The sequence below is a fragment of the Protopterus annectens genome, chromosome 7.part0 (genome assembly GCF_019279795.1).
Source record: "Protopterus annectens isolate FY-2018-M chromosome 7.part0, PAN1.0, whole genome shotgun sequence".
Taxonomy (NCBI): Eukaryota; Metazoa; Chordata; order Ceratodontiformes; family Protopteridae; genus Protopterus; species Protopterus annectens.
In genome coordinates this window covers 1225153786-1225170234 of record NC_056739.1, presented here as the reverse complement: position 1 = coordinate 1225170234, position 16449 = coordinate 1225153786, and the positions used below count along the sequence as shown (strand labels likewise).

The window sequence follows — 16449 nt, the reverse complement described above, 5'->3', positions numbered from 1 at the left end:
GTTGAAAACAGCCAAGAACAGGATGAAGACAGGGCTGGACAAGGTATGTTTGAAATAGCTTTAAATTTCCATACTTCCATGTGCACCTGTTCATATGGATTTCTGTAGTAATGCTGTACAAAAATGTTTTTTGCATTGGCCTCTGTTGCATTTACAGAACAAACACCTCATTGGCAAACATTTGTAATCAGACATAGATACAGTAAAAGGGTCTGAAGAAAAACAATCACATTAATGGAATATTTAGTCTTCATTTATTTACTTATTTTCTAAATTTCTTGTCTAGGTGAAGCTGACAGCAAGCTAATTAGGGCAGACCAAGCTTTTCTAGCCCTAGCTACAATTTTTATATGCTGCTGTGCGACGCTGAGATGGTGCTGGGTAAGCTGAGAGATATAATCCCTACAACACATATTGACTGTGCCCCGGGGTCTCCTCCAGTGGGCCATGCCCAGTACACCCCCCAAGAGAGAAGCACAGGAACTATCTTGACAGGATGTCAAGACCATTTCTGCTGCATTCTGTCAGCCTAAAAGAGTAGTGGTTGCACTCCTAGATCCTTACAGGTTTTCAAGCTCCTGTATCTGTCACATAGAGCCAAGAAAGTTATCCTATGAAGTAGCCTCAGATGTTCATCATTATGATCACTGCTGCAGTACACTTAGCTATATGGGTTGTATACTGCACAGGGATACAACAACTGGCCATCTTCTAAACCTTCAAGGGCACTTTCCACAAGTCCAAGCCGTAAGTCAGCTTGAGCTCAGCTGAATAAAAAGGGTGGTTTCAGAGTTTTCCTGCCAACAGAGAGTGCTCCTGTTGCAAGCTTTCGAGAATCAAAAGTCAGCTAATGCTTTCCATTGCTGAGCAGATAAGCTTTGAGTTCAACTGAATAAAAAGGGTGGTTTCAGAGTTTTCCTGCCACCAGAGAGTGCTCCTGTTGCAAGCTTTCGAGAATCGACCGTCGGCTAATGCTTTCCAATGCTGGGCAGATAAGTTCCCTTCAGAGAAAAAAACTTTCCATAATTACTTTTTATGATAACAACTGGACTTTTTCTGTAAAAGATATACATTTTAAGAGAGGAAAATATGTTTTTATTCACTATCATGTTAACTGTTATTATTTGCTATCATGTTAACTGCTACTTTTTCTGAGGTAAAAGTTGTAGTATTTTACTTTTGAGAGCTGGATGTGTGTTTAAAGTGTTTTTTACTATGTTTTTTGGTGGAAAAGTTATGATTTTTACAAGCTACTGCTTACATGCTTCCCTGGGAATCGACCATCTTATCTGGCTTAGCAGTGGAACAACCTTCCATTTCCTCAGTTCTAAACAACCTTTGCTACCATAGCAGACTGCTAATAAACAACTTTTGTCACCAGAGCAGACTGCTAATGTCCTTCATCGACAGATTGGTGACTCTACTATATCCATTTCTGGTCCTCAGACCATTCATCTCTTTCCTTGGCCCCCTCTAGTGTAGTCTTTTCAGCCTCCATGGACCTAGGGCTGGGCACGTCCTCTGCAACTGTTGGAGTGCCCTTGGTGGGAAAGGGAGAACCACTGTTGTCAGTCCTGGGAGAAGGGGCAGGGAATACCCGTCTGCTTAGCTAAACTGCTATGCCTATCCCTAGGGAGTTTTTTTTCTGCATGCTTCTTTAGAAATTCCTGTCAAAAAGAGGCAAAAACTTAAGACTTATATCTACTCCTCCCTTAATCACTTTGGACAGGAATGATTTATTGGGCTTAGCTCAGGCTTCTTTTCAGGCTGTTGACCTGTCCATTTAAGATGTTTCTGGTAAACCAAAAAGGGATCCTTCATTTAATGAAAAGGTTCAAGATTTTAAACCACAAAATAATTGTGAAGGGACAGATTCTATTTATCTCCTCAGGTTTCTGATTCAGAATCTCAGCGTGTGGCTTCTGCCACTCATTTTAAAAGATCCCCTTACTCTGAACCTATTTCCAGAATGAATCAGTTGTTTCATTGAGAACATAATGACATTCCACTGTCTCTGAAGAAGTAGTATAATTTACTGTAGCTGGATTTACAAAACATACCTGAATTCCTCCTGTTCTTTCAGCACTGCAAGATGATTTTGTCACAACCTATAACTTGCCTGACAGCCAGCCTACTTTCCCAAGAAAGCAGATAAATTGTATACAGTTACTCACTCTTATGTATTTGTATATATTAATCCCAGATCAGACTCAGCAGTTATTTACCTTGTGGACCCAGCTGTTGCTAAACATTTGGTTAATTTTAATTCCTGCCCTTCTGTCAAGGTATGTATTTGTATACATTAATCCCAGATCAGACTCAGCAGTTATTTACCTTGTGGACCCAGCTGTTGCTAAACATTTGGTTAATTTTAATTCCTGCCCTTCTGTAAAGTATGAGAAAGCTTTCAGTGGATTTGGGGAAAAAGTGTTTTCTTCTGTAACACTTTAGAATTCTCAACTATCAAGCTCATATGTTAAAGTTTACACGTCTCTTTTGAGGAAAATTAGGAGCATTATGCCATCTATTTCCTTTTCTGAGGAAAACAACTGTGTGTAACCTGACTACTTCTGTTTTTCAGCTGGCTTGGGTGCATACTCAAAACTTTCCAGAAGATGTCAAAGCTGAAATTTTGAATTCTGCCTTGGATGCAGAGAAAGTTTTTGAAGTACTTGCTGCAGATGGCCTTCAAAAGTATAATGAAAGAAATAAGCTGATTCATGGAATCTCTCAGATGTTTTAACCGTCCTTCTCCAAGTTTGCCTACAGGTTTAATGCTACCTCTATAACCTTTTTTCAAAAAGCAAAATAAACAAAGGCAGCAAGCTGCTAGTAAGGAAATGTTAAAAAAAACAGTGGCAGTGAGCTTCTGAAAATAAAGGAGGAGCCCTTCAGAGCATAGGACAGTCTAATAAGTCTGTGGCTATCTACAAGACTCCCCTCCCCTTTTTCTCCCTGACAAATTCTAAATCCTTCCAGAAAGTCTGAACCTCCATTTCTCCATTTGGCAATCGATAGTTTCGGACAGATGGATTCTGTAAGTAATCCGTTAAGTTTACAGATGTCAGTGTGAGTCTCTCTCTCTCCTTTTTAAGGGATTCCCTTCATCCAACAGACCAAACTCCTTTTCTCCCTTCCTTTCATTCAGCGTCTGCTTTCTCTGGGATGATATAAGCTGTTTCTCCTTTTTATTAAGGAGAATGGTTTACTCAGAAATGTTTCTGCAAATGGTGTTATTATTCCCTTCACAACTTATGTCTCCTTCCCCTTGTGAGTTTTCTGATGACCTTAGATTTAAAAGCCGCAAATAATCACATTCAAGTTTATTCAGGTTTCAAACATTTCTTAAGGTTGTGTGTGTCTAATTTTACCTTTTGGACTATATGTTGCTCCAACAGTGCTCACTAAGTATCTAGCTCCTGTGATAGCCTTCTTAGACTGCAATGTATCCATTTTTCCTTATTTAGATGACTTGTTTATCTTTGCATAGTCTTTTTCAAAGTGCATAGAATCTCTCATTTGGTTAAGGGATGGGATCTTCTACACATGCTGGGATTCCAACAGAACATACAGAATTTTTGTCTGACTCTTTCTGACAGGATTGTTTTCTTGGGATGTCTCTTGGACACCTTAATTCAAAGAGCTTTTCTTCCACAGGAAAAAAAAGTAGATCTAATTTTAGATATATTCCTAAGTTTTTCCACTCTGACTTACTGTTTCCGAAAGGGAATTCCTCAGGACTCTTGGTCTTATTGCATCTTTTATACTTATCATACCTCTTACAAGACTGTACTTGAGAAAAATCCAGTGCCACCTGAAATCTTTATGGTCCCAGCATCAACATCCTATGGCAATTCAGATTCCACTTTTGGGATTTGTGAAAAGGGAGATTTTGTGGTTGAGCCACCGAATCTGTTAGAATCCAGGTCTCTCATTCTTCCTTCCTGTTTCAGCATAGTCAGTTATAAAAGACTCCTCAGATTTTGCTTGGGGAGTAGAGTTTTTGGGAATAAAAGTACAGGGTCTTTGGAACACAAAACACAGACCAAAACACACAAACCTAAAACAGATGCTAACTAATGTTAACTCTTATAAATGATCTGAACTCTTTCAGTCATCTTTTTGCCCTAGGACCTCTGCAAGTGTTTATAGACAACACCACAGCCTATATGGTACATAAACAAGCAAAAATATAACAGACCTTATCTTCTGTACAGACTAGCCATTGCAGCCTGTGATATGGATTTACAGCACAATTTCATTTTACAGAAATCTTACATACTATGAGAGCAAACTTATTTGACAGACAAGCTGAACAAGACCAGAGCAGTCCCTCAAAAATGGGAACCTGAATCAGGGGCCTTCCAAGATTTGATTCATGTGCCTCCAGTAGCAACAAGCAGTTGATAAAATTCTGCTTCAACACTTTATGCAAGAAGGCCTAGAAGATGCATGTGTTTTCATTTACTTGGGCAGGAATGTTCTGGTATGCTTTTCCACCCTTTCAGCTAATGTCCAGGTTACATCTCAGGATTTAAAAGGACTTTCCACAGATCATTGTGGTGATTCCCTTCTTGACCAGTGGTTCTTCCTTCTTTTGTAAAAGATCAGGGGCAATTACCACAAACTTCCTCAATGACTGGATTTACTTACACAAAATCGGTGTATTTGATACATTCTGACCCCAAACAACTGCAGCTGACAGCCTGGATGATAAAATGTTAATACCTTTTAGACACCTTTTTTCTGAGTAAATGCAGCAGGTATTACTGGAAGCAAGAAAACATGATACTAAAACTCACATTTTAATAAATGGAATGTTTTCTAGTTGCTACCAAGAAAAAAAACACTACCCATTCAGGGCTAGTGTTTCTCTGGCTCTACATTATCTGTGTAAGTTATTATCCTGTGGCCTGTCTTACTCCTCAGTCAAGGTTAATTTTTCAGCCATTTCAGTATATCTGTCCATGGATCCCCCACTTTCAATACAATCTTGTGAAAATGTTTTTTGACAGGGGTGCTGCATAGACCGCCTCCTAAAAAAACAAGTGGCTCCTCCTTGAGATCTTAATTTTGTGTTAGAATAACTAACACTTGCTCCATTTGAACCAGATCATCAGGCTGCCTTGAGGTTTGGACATGGAAAACAGTCTTAATAATTGTTCTGACCTCTGTAAAAAGAGTATCTGAGTTGCAAGCTCTCATGGCAGGTTAATCTTATCTCATGTTTCACAAAGACAGGGTTTCCTTAAGAATAAATCCTTTATTTATGGCTAAAGTGGTGTCCAAGCTTACCTTAAATCAAACTATTCATCTTTCTGTCTTCTTTCCAAAATCTAAAAATGAGGGAAGAGAATACTCCTTACCTGTTATGTCCACAGACATCTCAGGTACTATCTTGATAGTTCAACATATTTCAGAAGTTCTAACCAGTTGTTCCTTTCTTGTTAAGGTAAGAAAAAAAAAAAGACTACCTGTGTCAAAATAGAGTATTTCCAAATGGCTGTCTCATGCTATCAATTTTGTTACACCCAGCATAACAAAACTATTCCAGGCAGGATCAATTCTCATTCTTCTAGAGTTTTGGTTTCATCTATGGCTTTCGAAAAGGGTTGGATTGTATTCTAGAATCAGCAACTTGGTCCTATGTGCATCCTTTTACAAAGCACTATAAACTAGATTCCTTTTCCAAATCTAGGACAGACTTTGCTAGGACCATTTTGCATGGGCTGCTGGACCTCATTCTTCCTCCTTCCATTTTTTTTAAGCTATGGTAAACTACCCATATAGCTTAGGCTACTGCAGCAGTGATCCATATAAAGAACCTGCTCTATAACCTAACCTCCTCCTTCTCCTTATATGATAACTAAATTCCTAATCCTTTTTGCTACTGCTGACTGATATTTTCTCCATAATTATTATTTTTTTTATCACTTGTTGATACTGGTACAATAATGCTGATTAATATATCTCTGTTTATACTTCTCTGGTTGAATTAATCTGGCAACCAACACAATTCTTGCTTTTATGTATATATTCTGTATATATTACTGTAATCACTATCTGTAACACTGTATCTTCTTTTGTACCAATTACTGTTTAATATGTTCCTGTCAGAGCTTTTTTCCCCAGGCCTCCACTGAAAATGGGCTCTTTTAGGCCCAGTGAACTTTCCTGGTGAACAAATGCAATAAATAAATAAATAAATAACATAGTACAGTTATGTAAGTAAGCTTACCATAACAGTAGATGTTTGAATGACTGCTGCTGCACTTGCCGAGCCTCCTTCCATCCCCCCCCCTTTTTTATGCTACCATGTTGACATTTAGTATTATTTTTCTAACATTGTCCTGTGCAGGGCTTTAGCCTCACTCTCACTGTTGGCATGAAAGTTCTAAAAGGCTCGAGCTGACTAATGGTTTGGGCATGTGGCAGGTACCCTGAAGCTTTGGAAGTTGTCAGGCTATTATATTCTTAGTAAGATATAACCCTTATAACTTAGACTAATTCAGCAGTGATCATTCAGTCATCTACTGTTATGGTAAATTTATTTACACAGTGTATTTTCCTTACCCCATAATTCAATATTCAGCATGCAGTCTTTTTTTTTTTTTTTAAACTGAGATATTTATTCGGGATTGTGGCCACCTTTCCATTATTAAAAAATGGAACTTCTTCTACCACCCTAGAAAGGATATTTTGTATTATATGTAAAAATGTCACATTGGGCAGAATTTAAATATTTTATGCCATCACTTAAGAAGGCAGGGACATCATGTGGCTATTCTGAAAATTTGTGGCAAAAAAAAAATATCCAAAAGTCTTTAAAATTAATATGTAGTATTTCACCTGGCAAATTCAGTCTTACATATTGTTATTTCTCAGTATTTAAGCTAATAAATACTATGAAGCATTCTGTCTTATATTCACAACTCTCAAATACTTGTTTATATGACTTTACCCATCATTTTCTGCTGACGCCCTCTGAGAAAGTGAATAAATAATGTAACAAAAGCCTTGCTGAATTCCCGGCTTTAGTGTTAATAGAAAATGATCTTGCAAAAAAGCACTAGAGGAGGAAGGCAAAAAAAGTCCTTGCTGGTATAAAAATCTTTATTACCACAACGGCTGGACCCAACGAATACAGTACACTCCAAGGCACAAACGCTATGTCTCCACACCTGCGTTTTCGTTTCAAACACTTCTTCAGATGCACTACAATCCAATGAATTTTAACATGCCTTATATATACATGAAATGAACTCAATTAGAAAATAACCACACCAAATTGGTAATTAATTATCTAATAATTAATACAAATCCTATTTAAGTCCATCTAAAAAGATTTTTGTTTAAAAACTCATGATTAAAAACTGTAACCACCCTTCTCCTTACCAAAAGCAAAACAATCAACAAATTTACCAGAAGCCTTAAAACACATTCATCTATATAAATAACATACTCAACAAATTTATAAAAGTAAAAAAGTTAAAAATCTGCCTATGGATATATCATTTTATCATTGCACATACTCCCTCTAGTGTACAGAAAGAAATGTTACACTCATATACAGAGAATTCTTTTATATATAAATTAACTGAGTACTACCTTCCTAACTTAATAAAAAAGTCCTACATATTACTTAATAAGTACAAATTGTTAAACTCTAATAAATCCATTTCTTAAAATCATACATTTTCATAATTAAAATAAAAACAACTTTAAAATTTAATATATAAGATGTCACTCACAATTTGGCAGCCCTCAATTTCAACACAGGTAATAGGGATACTATATTATTCAGACCTGGTTTGTTATACGATTCCAACTGTAACTGCCACAACAGTTCTTTGTATTCGATCGTATCTTCCCATGGTCCCCCTCGAATATCTTTCTTAACTACTTCCAAGACATAGAAATGGAATTCTGCTTCTGAGCATATCCTTTTATGATTAGAAAATGATCCTCCATCTTCCTGTAATAGGACACATTGTTTACACCACTGATGAACTATGTTTTTTATTGTATCATTTCTGTTCTTTGACAGGAGCATATTTTTTGTCTTCTATAGTTATTGAGTACAGCAGATGATGTTGGCAAATTGCAAGAAGAGCTGGAGATGATGAGGCCTCTTCTGGAGGAGGCAGCAAAAGATACAGTAGTGACTATGGAAAAAATAAAGGTAGAGTCAGTTTTTCTTCATTTGGAAACGTATCTTCAGCTGTAAATTAAAATGTTTAATGTATCATGTTTCATTTGCTGTGATTGCACTACAAGGTTTGCCTTCAACTTCACAAATCTACCTAACACCTGAGAAAACAAATGATGCCATTAACAAGATAACATATATGTGCTGTTTTGAAGCCTATCCTCTTAAGGTCAGAAGACTTTTGACTGTGTTTTGTGGGAAGAACTGGAGTTTATGCATTTCTGTTAAAGATCGCAGACCACTTAGAAAGTGAAGTCAATTCACAGAAGGCTGAAATCAAAAATAACGAAAACATCTTTCCAGAAATATTTGTAATGGGCAGATAGTTTGCCAACATCTGAAAAACAAGCAGTACATGTTTGAAACTGAACATTCAGCCAAACTGTTACTAAATTATTTTGTATTGCAGGCCAATTTGCCATATCCCAGTATGTAAGAGGATGTATCTCTCCATTCTCCCTGTCCCACTATTTATAACTAGCTCCAAGATTACTGAATGCTGGGGGAAAGGGGCATTCATCCCTCTTCAATTCATATAAAATAGCATCTGCCAATTGTCATTTCTGATCACAAATCAAATCCACACACAAAATTCAGTTCAAAATGTATCTGCACCACTTCTTTTGAAGCAACTTTGTTGATTAACTTCACTAATCCTCTTAAGGCAGATTGAGCCACAACAGGACTTGACTGTCAAAAATTACAAACTCTTATCTTTTTTTTTTCTATAGAATGTATCTCTAAGATTAAATATTTGATCAAATCTGAGCTTTGTAGTTATTTTGATCCAAAGAAGTTTTATTTCATTGTAATTCTCCTTTGAAGACTACTTGTTGTGTCTTTTAGCTTTTCCCAGTTAGGGGTCACCACAGCGGAACTCCGGTCCGCTAATGATTGGCAGTAGGTTTTTATGTGCCGAGTTGCCGGCCCTGACGCACAACCTTCAATGAAGGTACGCCCATTCACGCATGTCTCCACACAGAAGACGCTCTAGCTGAGAATCTAACAGGACAACGTCTTACTGTGAGGCAACAACACTACCGCAGCACCACCATCGCTGCCCACAAATCAGATTTTGTAACTTGAACAATGGATACATATACAGTAGACTGCAAGCTGATGAAACTTTATTTGAATTTACCTTTTTTTCTGTCTGCCAGGAAATCATTTAACAAAAAGCATTCTGCACATGGCAAAATGTTTTACAGACTGCATATTTTTCACACTGTTAAACAATCATGGTTGTTAGTTTTCCTCACACAAATTGTCCATTCACATTATTAATGCTTTCCTTTTAGACAGAAGCTTAAAACAAGAACACTAAACAGTGAAAAGAGAGGATAGCCAGAATGGTACATAATTATGAGATAAGTATTAAGCAGGCATTACAAATAATTACATACTGTAGAAAAGTGTATTCATTGGGCTAACAGTGCTTCATTAAATAGGTAAATAGCTGAATTGCAGTAGTTGTCAGGTATACTGTGATGCAAATGGCAAAGCTTTGGTGAATACACCATGTTTTGACTGTTCCAAGGTATGTGTGCAAGGTCTTTGTATAGATCTACCTGCCCTGTGATGGGATGGCATTCATTCCAAGACTGGCACTTTCTTTATACACTTTGCTTGCCAGGACAGTTTCTGGATCCCTGTGACCATGAAATTGATAATGTGTATGTTGGAAATGGATGGATGGATAAAATTATTGTGGTAGCTCTTTCCTAAACTAATAAATATTGCTCAGCATAGAAGATCCCAGCTCTTATACATTTTTCATTCTGTTTATGTATGTCTTCAGAATAATTTTATTTTTGGGTTACAGATCCCTTAAGAAGGCAGTCCTTCAACTCAAATATTACATAGCAATAAACAACATTCATTGATTGACTGTATAGGATGTCATTTGTTGTCTAACAGGGTGAATGATATGCCTACAGGGGGGAGCAAATCAAGTCTCACAGATAGTCCTAGGGTTCAGACAGCCTTTTTTCAACTTCTAGGCCTTGCATCTTCTGATATAAAGTTAGTCAATATTTTTTATTTTTACAAGTAGTAACCGAGTATTGACTTATGCATCCCAGACATTTTTTCTGTGTTTTACAGCATGACACAACATTAGAAAAGAAGCAATTAACATGTTTTAAGTGGCAGTACACTTGAAACAAAAGCAGATCTTCTAGTCTCTGCTGAAGTCGATTTTATCATGAGTTTTTTTCTGGCAATTTATTGAACAAATTTTGCTTTTTGGGGCTTATTCACAGTTACAGAGTTAAAGAACAATGTAAGGATGGCATGTGAGAAAGAGTGTTCTTTCTCACTTTCTTTAAGGGACAATATTATGGTTACTTAAAGCTTATTGGGTTTTAAATACTGAGTAAATGTACCTTTCATCTCTCTCTCTATCTTTCTCCCCTCACTCTCAGGTTCTTAGTTTGTGTCTTTCGGCTTTTCCCGGTTAGGGGTCGCCACAGCGGAACTCCGGTCCGCTAATGATTGGCAGTTGATTTTTACGTACTGGCTTGCCAGGCCTGACACACAACCTTCAACGAAGGTATGCCCATTCACGCATGTCTCCACGCAGAAGACGCGCTAGCCGAGAATCAAACCGGGCAGTGTCTTACTGTGAGGCGACAATGCTACCGCAGCACCAGATGCTCCTTAATATATGTGACAGGACTGAAAACGTAATGTGAAGTCAGGATCATCTGCCTAAAATCTGATGTGAGAGATCTTTTATACAGGGCTTTATGATAGTTTTAATGTTTTAACAGGGACATATCTCAAGTTGTGTTTACATTCTTATTTGTTTTCGTGTACCCAAGTTCTTTTTTTATATCACAATTATGCTGAAGTTAAGACATTTAAAGTTAGTATATTGAAAAAAAAAATATTTCTGCAGATTTCCCAGTTTACTAGAGAATTGTATGTGTGAGACTAATTATTCAATAGGCAGTTTTAAATGATTTTAGCATTGCAAGAAATAAAACTACCTCTTTTCTCCTTACAACATGGCTCCATTTCATTTCAGTTATCAAAAGCTTACACAAATATATCTAAAAGTAAGACAGGTTTCATGCCTTACTTAAATAAACAGTCTTCTAACAGAAATGCTGCCGCTAACACTAGTTTGTGTTATGGAGGGAAGTAAGAATGAAAGTGAAGATTTAGATGGATAAATTATGAAGAAGAGATTCCACTATAGAATATTTTACTGTTAGTGCATTTTTGCAGCTAGTGTCAGGGTTCTTTGGTATCATTTTTGCATGTCTATGGATATTATGTACATTCTTGCCTCCACATTACATAAACAAAAGTATTCCTACCCCACCCCCAGCACAGAAATGTGTGGTCCTCAGTCTATATTTTGGTTCCACCATAAATCATGCCTTGATGAATCTGTCTTAGAGTCTGACAGTTTAAAAAATAATTAAACAGCTGAATACTGTACCCACATGATACCTCCATGCATCTGTTGCATCTCCCTGTCGTCATAAATATGCTTATCTTGCCACTCTTAAGTTTCTTTACAGGCTACCTTTATTAATATAATGATTAGCTGGCATAGTTGAATGTAGGGTCAACCTTAACTAGAAAATTTTACTGCCAAAATTGGAAACCTTCCTTTTTCACTTCAAGCATTGAAGAATAAGTATATACAAAATAATCTGTATCTAATTACCTAAATGTTTCAACATATTAATACAGCATATTTTGAAACACATTAATATAGCATTTGTTATCTGGTAGTAGGAAGTTCTAATTCTCTCAGGAGTGTCTCATTATTGCAATTAGACTAAACCACCAACCCTTTTTAAACAACCTATTAAGAAATCTTAAACTTATTTGACATTAGCAGCTGCTTTTGTTACCTGTTCCAGCAAATGAATTTGCCTATTAAACACTTTTCTAAGAAAAAAAAAGTACTTGGCCATGTCAAAATTACTCTCCTTCCCTTGATTAGCTGTTCATAACCCCTCCTATCTGCCCTATATTTCCTTTACAGTATTACTGTATCACATTTGCCCTTGGTGATTGTATAGTCGTCTTTTCTGTTTCTGAGTAAGATAAGGTTGAGTTCTTAGTCTTTCTACTTATAGCATATGAACTATCACGCCAACAATCCTGATCAGCATTCTGTGTGTGCTGTTCAGAATTAAGATCGTCTTTTCCCTGTGACATTTCCAATACCTGAACATAGAACTCTAGCTGTCCCCTAACCTGAGCCTGAGGAAAGAGCATTATCACTAGTGCTTATACCTCCCAACCTCATAGTACAGAAATCTGGACAAAGCCAAAAATAATGGGGGTACATAATCCCAAAGATAGGGACAATTTTTAAATATTGCTCTTCTAAACTTACAAAGTTGCTAGAATAAAAAGGTTTTGTAGTAGCATGTATTTTCTGACAGATATGCTCTGAAACTCAAATGTCTGTCATTATTTTGTAACTTCAGTCATCCGTAATTTGCCAGAAAACCACAAATATTTTGAAGAACAGTACACAAATATGAGGCAAAGATCTGGACATTCTGGGAAAATTTGGATGATTAAGATGTATGCCAGTGCTGTAAGAAGGGCTAGGCAAGCTGGGTTTCTGACTTATGTCCCAGACTGCATAGGGCATCTGTAGTGGTAGTTGTCATGAAAGGAGATACTGCCAGGCCAGCTATCTGTCATTTGTGAATATCAGCATGATTCATATGCTTGTGTTACAAATGTATTAGAACTGTATGTCATATAAGATGGTTTGTAAAGAAATATATGCTGAAGAGGGATTTTATAAAGTGCTTTTTAAAAATGGATCCACATCATGCCCTGCTGGAACAAAACAGAAATGTACATACACTATTGTAACTGTCTGAATATATATACTTTAACAATGGAAACTGGAACACAAGAGGTTAACTTCAGAAAAATAGCTGAAATTAAATTACTTTATGGCAGCAAGGAGACACAATGTCTAAAACTAGGGAACTTTCTGCACTGTCTTGTGTTTTATTGTTTATGACTTCCAGCAAGTACCAATATTTGAGGAAAAGCCCTTGTGTATGTATTTGTACAGGTAGATGCTAAATGCGACTAGCTGCATCAATGGTTGTTTTTCACCTGAGATAGAGTCGGCAAGAAATTATGTCATTCTGCAAGCTATCCCAGCAGTAATATTTGAGATATTAATTTGGGAAGTCTCTTAGTGAGAGACAGTATTCTGTATTTGACCTGACAACATCAAGATCCACTCACCACATCTGCCTTGCTTGCTCTGAAGTAACTTATTAGGGTACAGCAATTCTCTTAGATACAGTCAGGAATATAGCAAAGATTAGCTTAGATGCTTTTCTTTATTTATTTGAGACTGTCCTGCAATGTTGTTTTAAATATTTCCTGTGATTCTGAACTCTGATTTAACTGCAAGTATATACAGAGTATTGTTTTAAATATTTCCTGTGATTCTGAACTCTGATTTAACTGCAAGTATATACAGAGTATTCTCTTGTTTTTTTATTATTTATTATTAAATATATCTAAACCTTTCATTGTTGTTGATATTTGTGACACATATTTAGGTTCTTAGAGTACTTACATATTTATTTGGTGACACTATGTTGGCCACTCCTAATAGCTGTGCTCTTGGTCATACTCCCATTTGTGTTGATAGTGACATTACACAGTAAGATTGGACACCCTTTGTTAAAGGCCTTAAAGTAGCTGATAAAGAATTGGCTGGTGACAGTAATAACTACCTTATAGTCTGGGCAGAAGGGGGCATAGCTAGTAACCTGTGCCAGCCTTTCTCAGGTGTGCATGTGTGTGTGTGTGTGTGTGTGTGTGTGTGTGTGTGTGTGTGTGTGTGTGTGTGTGTGTGTGTGTGTGTAAAACAAATCTTAAAGAGTGTGTGTGTCAGTTATTTGGGCAGGAACCGAAGCACTGGTTGGACAGAGAGAGTCCCCAGGGAATCTTTATGATAATGTTGGGCCTAAAAGATGCATACCTTCACATTCATATAGCCAAAGGTATCAAGAATTGTCTTAGATTTGTTGTTTCTTGGTTACATCATCAGTTCTCTGCATTACCATTTGGGTTATCTACATCTCTGACATTTATGTTACGATGCATGCAGTTCTAGTCATAGTTCATTGAAAACTTAACGGCATTCACATTTCCTTAGATAACTTACTTATCTTTTTGCAGTCATTTCCATGTGTCAAAAGTCCTTTACATGGATTGCATCCCTTCTAACCAACCCGGGATTCCAGTTAAGCATTCAGAAATCTTCCTTGAGCCTTTCACACAGAATAGCCTTTCTAGGATGTCTTATAGATACCTAAAGCAAAATGACTTCTTGATGCAAAAGACACTGGATTTTATTATTTATCTGGAAACTTTCCTGAGCTTCTAAACAAAATCTCAGACTTTAGCCATAGAGTATCTCAAGATCCTGATTCTCATAATTCTTCTCGCTAGGTTACACATGAGAAAGATTCAGTGGTGTCTAAAAAGCACATGGACCCAACATTTGCATCATCTTGAATTTCAGATTCCAAGCTTGGGCTTCATAAAAAAGGAACTGCACTGGTGCTGACTTCAAATACAAGTCAGTTTGTAATGGCAAATGCCTGGGACTTGTCTTGGGGTGTATTTTCATTGGGGGTAAATGTGCAAAGCATATGGAATTCCTCAGATGGACCAAAGCACATAAATGCCAAAGAGATGTTTGCTGTGATTCATGCCTTAAAATCTGTACATCTATGGTTCTCAGAATGTCTCCAGGTGATTATCAACAATACATCAACAAGCAAAGGGGCACATGGTCATACTCTCTATGCAAGCAGGCTATAATTGCTTAGAAGGTAGCTGTTCGGCACTCTTTAATCCTCCGAGCAGCTTGCATTCCGTCAGAGCAAAGCATAGTATTTGACAAGCTGAGCAGGACCAGGACAGACCCTCACAAATGGAAATTAAACAATGGGGTCTTCCTGGAATTGATATATTTGTGGGACACTCTTTAAGTAGACTTGTTTGCTTCCTTTCAAAACTAACAACACAACAGCTGATTCTGCTGCAGGATTCCTTGTAAACAAGCCTGGAAAAAAACAGATGTTTTCTCATTCCCATGGATGGTAATGTTCTGTTATGCATTTCCACCCTTTCCATTGATATCCAGAGTAAGCCTGAAGATTCAGAAAGACTCTCCAAAAATAATTGTGGTGACCCCTTTTTTGGCCCAGGCAACATTGCTTCTCCGTTCTTATGGAATTGCTAAGAGCAATTACCTCAAGCTGTGCCGCAGACTGGACTACTCACACAAGACAAAGGGAGTTCTATGCACCCCAGACTCAAACATCTTCAACTAACTGTCTGGATGATTCAATTCTGATTCCTTTTAGACACCACTTTTCAGAGGTTGTGCAACAGTTACTAAAAGAGACAAGAAAATGTGCTACTGGAAAATCTTATATTAGCAGGCAGAAGAGGCTTTTTTTTGGTGCCTAGTCAAAAAACAGGGGACTGTCTGGAATAATGTACAGCTTCTGCTCAAATATTTGTGTGAATTACTAGTCTCTAGCCTTTTGTACTCCTCTGTCAAGGTACTTCTTGCAGCCAATTCAGCATGTGTGCCCAGAGATCCTCCACTTTTTTTCAGTGCTTTTAGTAAAACAGTTTCTAAAAGCAGAGTTATACCTGAGATCTTCAAGTAGGTCACCTCTTCCTTGGATCTTAATTTTATGCTAGAAATGTTACGCACATATCCATCTGAACCTGCGTATCAAGCAATTTAATGTTCATTATATCAAAAACTGTTCTTCTCTTTGCTCTGAAATCTGCAAGAAGAGTATCTCAGTTGCATACTCTCATGATGGGTGAGACCTTTCCATTCTTCCATAGGGATAGGGTGTTATTAAAAAGAATCCCTCCTTCATGCTCAAGATTATTTCAGAGTTTACTTTGAATCAAGCTATCAATCTCCCAGTGTTCTATTCTGACCCTCAGAACCAGGGAGAAAGGATTCTACAAACTCTGGACATGCACTGGCAGCTCAGGTAGTATTTTAACAGAACTAAGCCCTTTAGAAAGCCTGACAAAGGTGGGGATATTATTTTAATGGATAACCTTCTATATGAGGTAAAATGAATGAGATTTTGAGGGACACAAACAAGTACATGTGTGTTTCTAGAAATGAGATAAATATTTCATACAGAAAGATAGGCATCGATTTGGAAGATTTATTAATGGATGGTTTG

At 37.2% G+C, this 16449-nt stretch overlaps 1 protein-coding gene across 1 annotated transcript in view; it reads left to right on the top strand.

The window, feature by feature from the left end:
* The window catches only part of DNAH1 (dynein axonemal heavy chain 1), a 5225710-nt gene that overhangs the window by 3584060 nt on the left and 1625201 nt on the right, over positions 1-16449 (top strand). The window contains exons 53-54 of the mRNA XM_044076389.1: positions 1-43; positions 8072-8182. The exon at positions 1-43 is cut by the window's left edge and continues 149 nt beyond it. Coding sequence (XP_043932324.1) covers positions 1-43; positions 8072-8182 — 154 coding nt within the window. The remainder of the gene's footprint in view (positions 44-8071; positions 8183-16449) is intronic.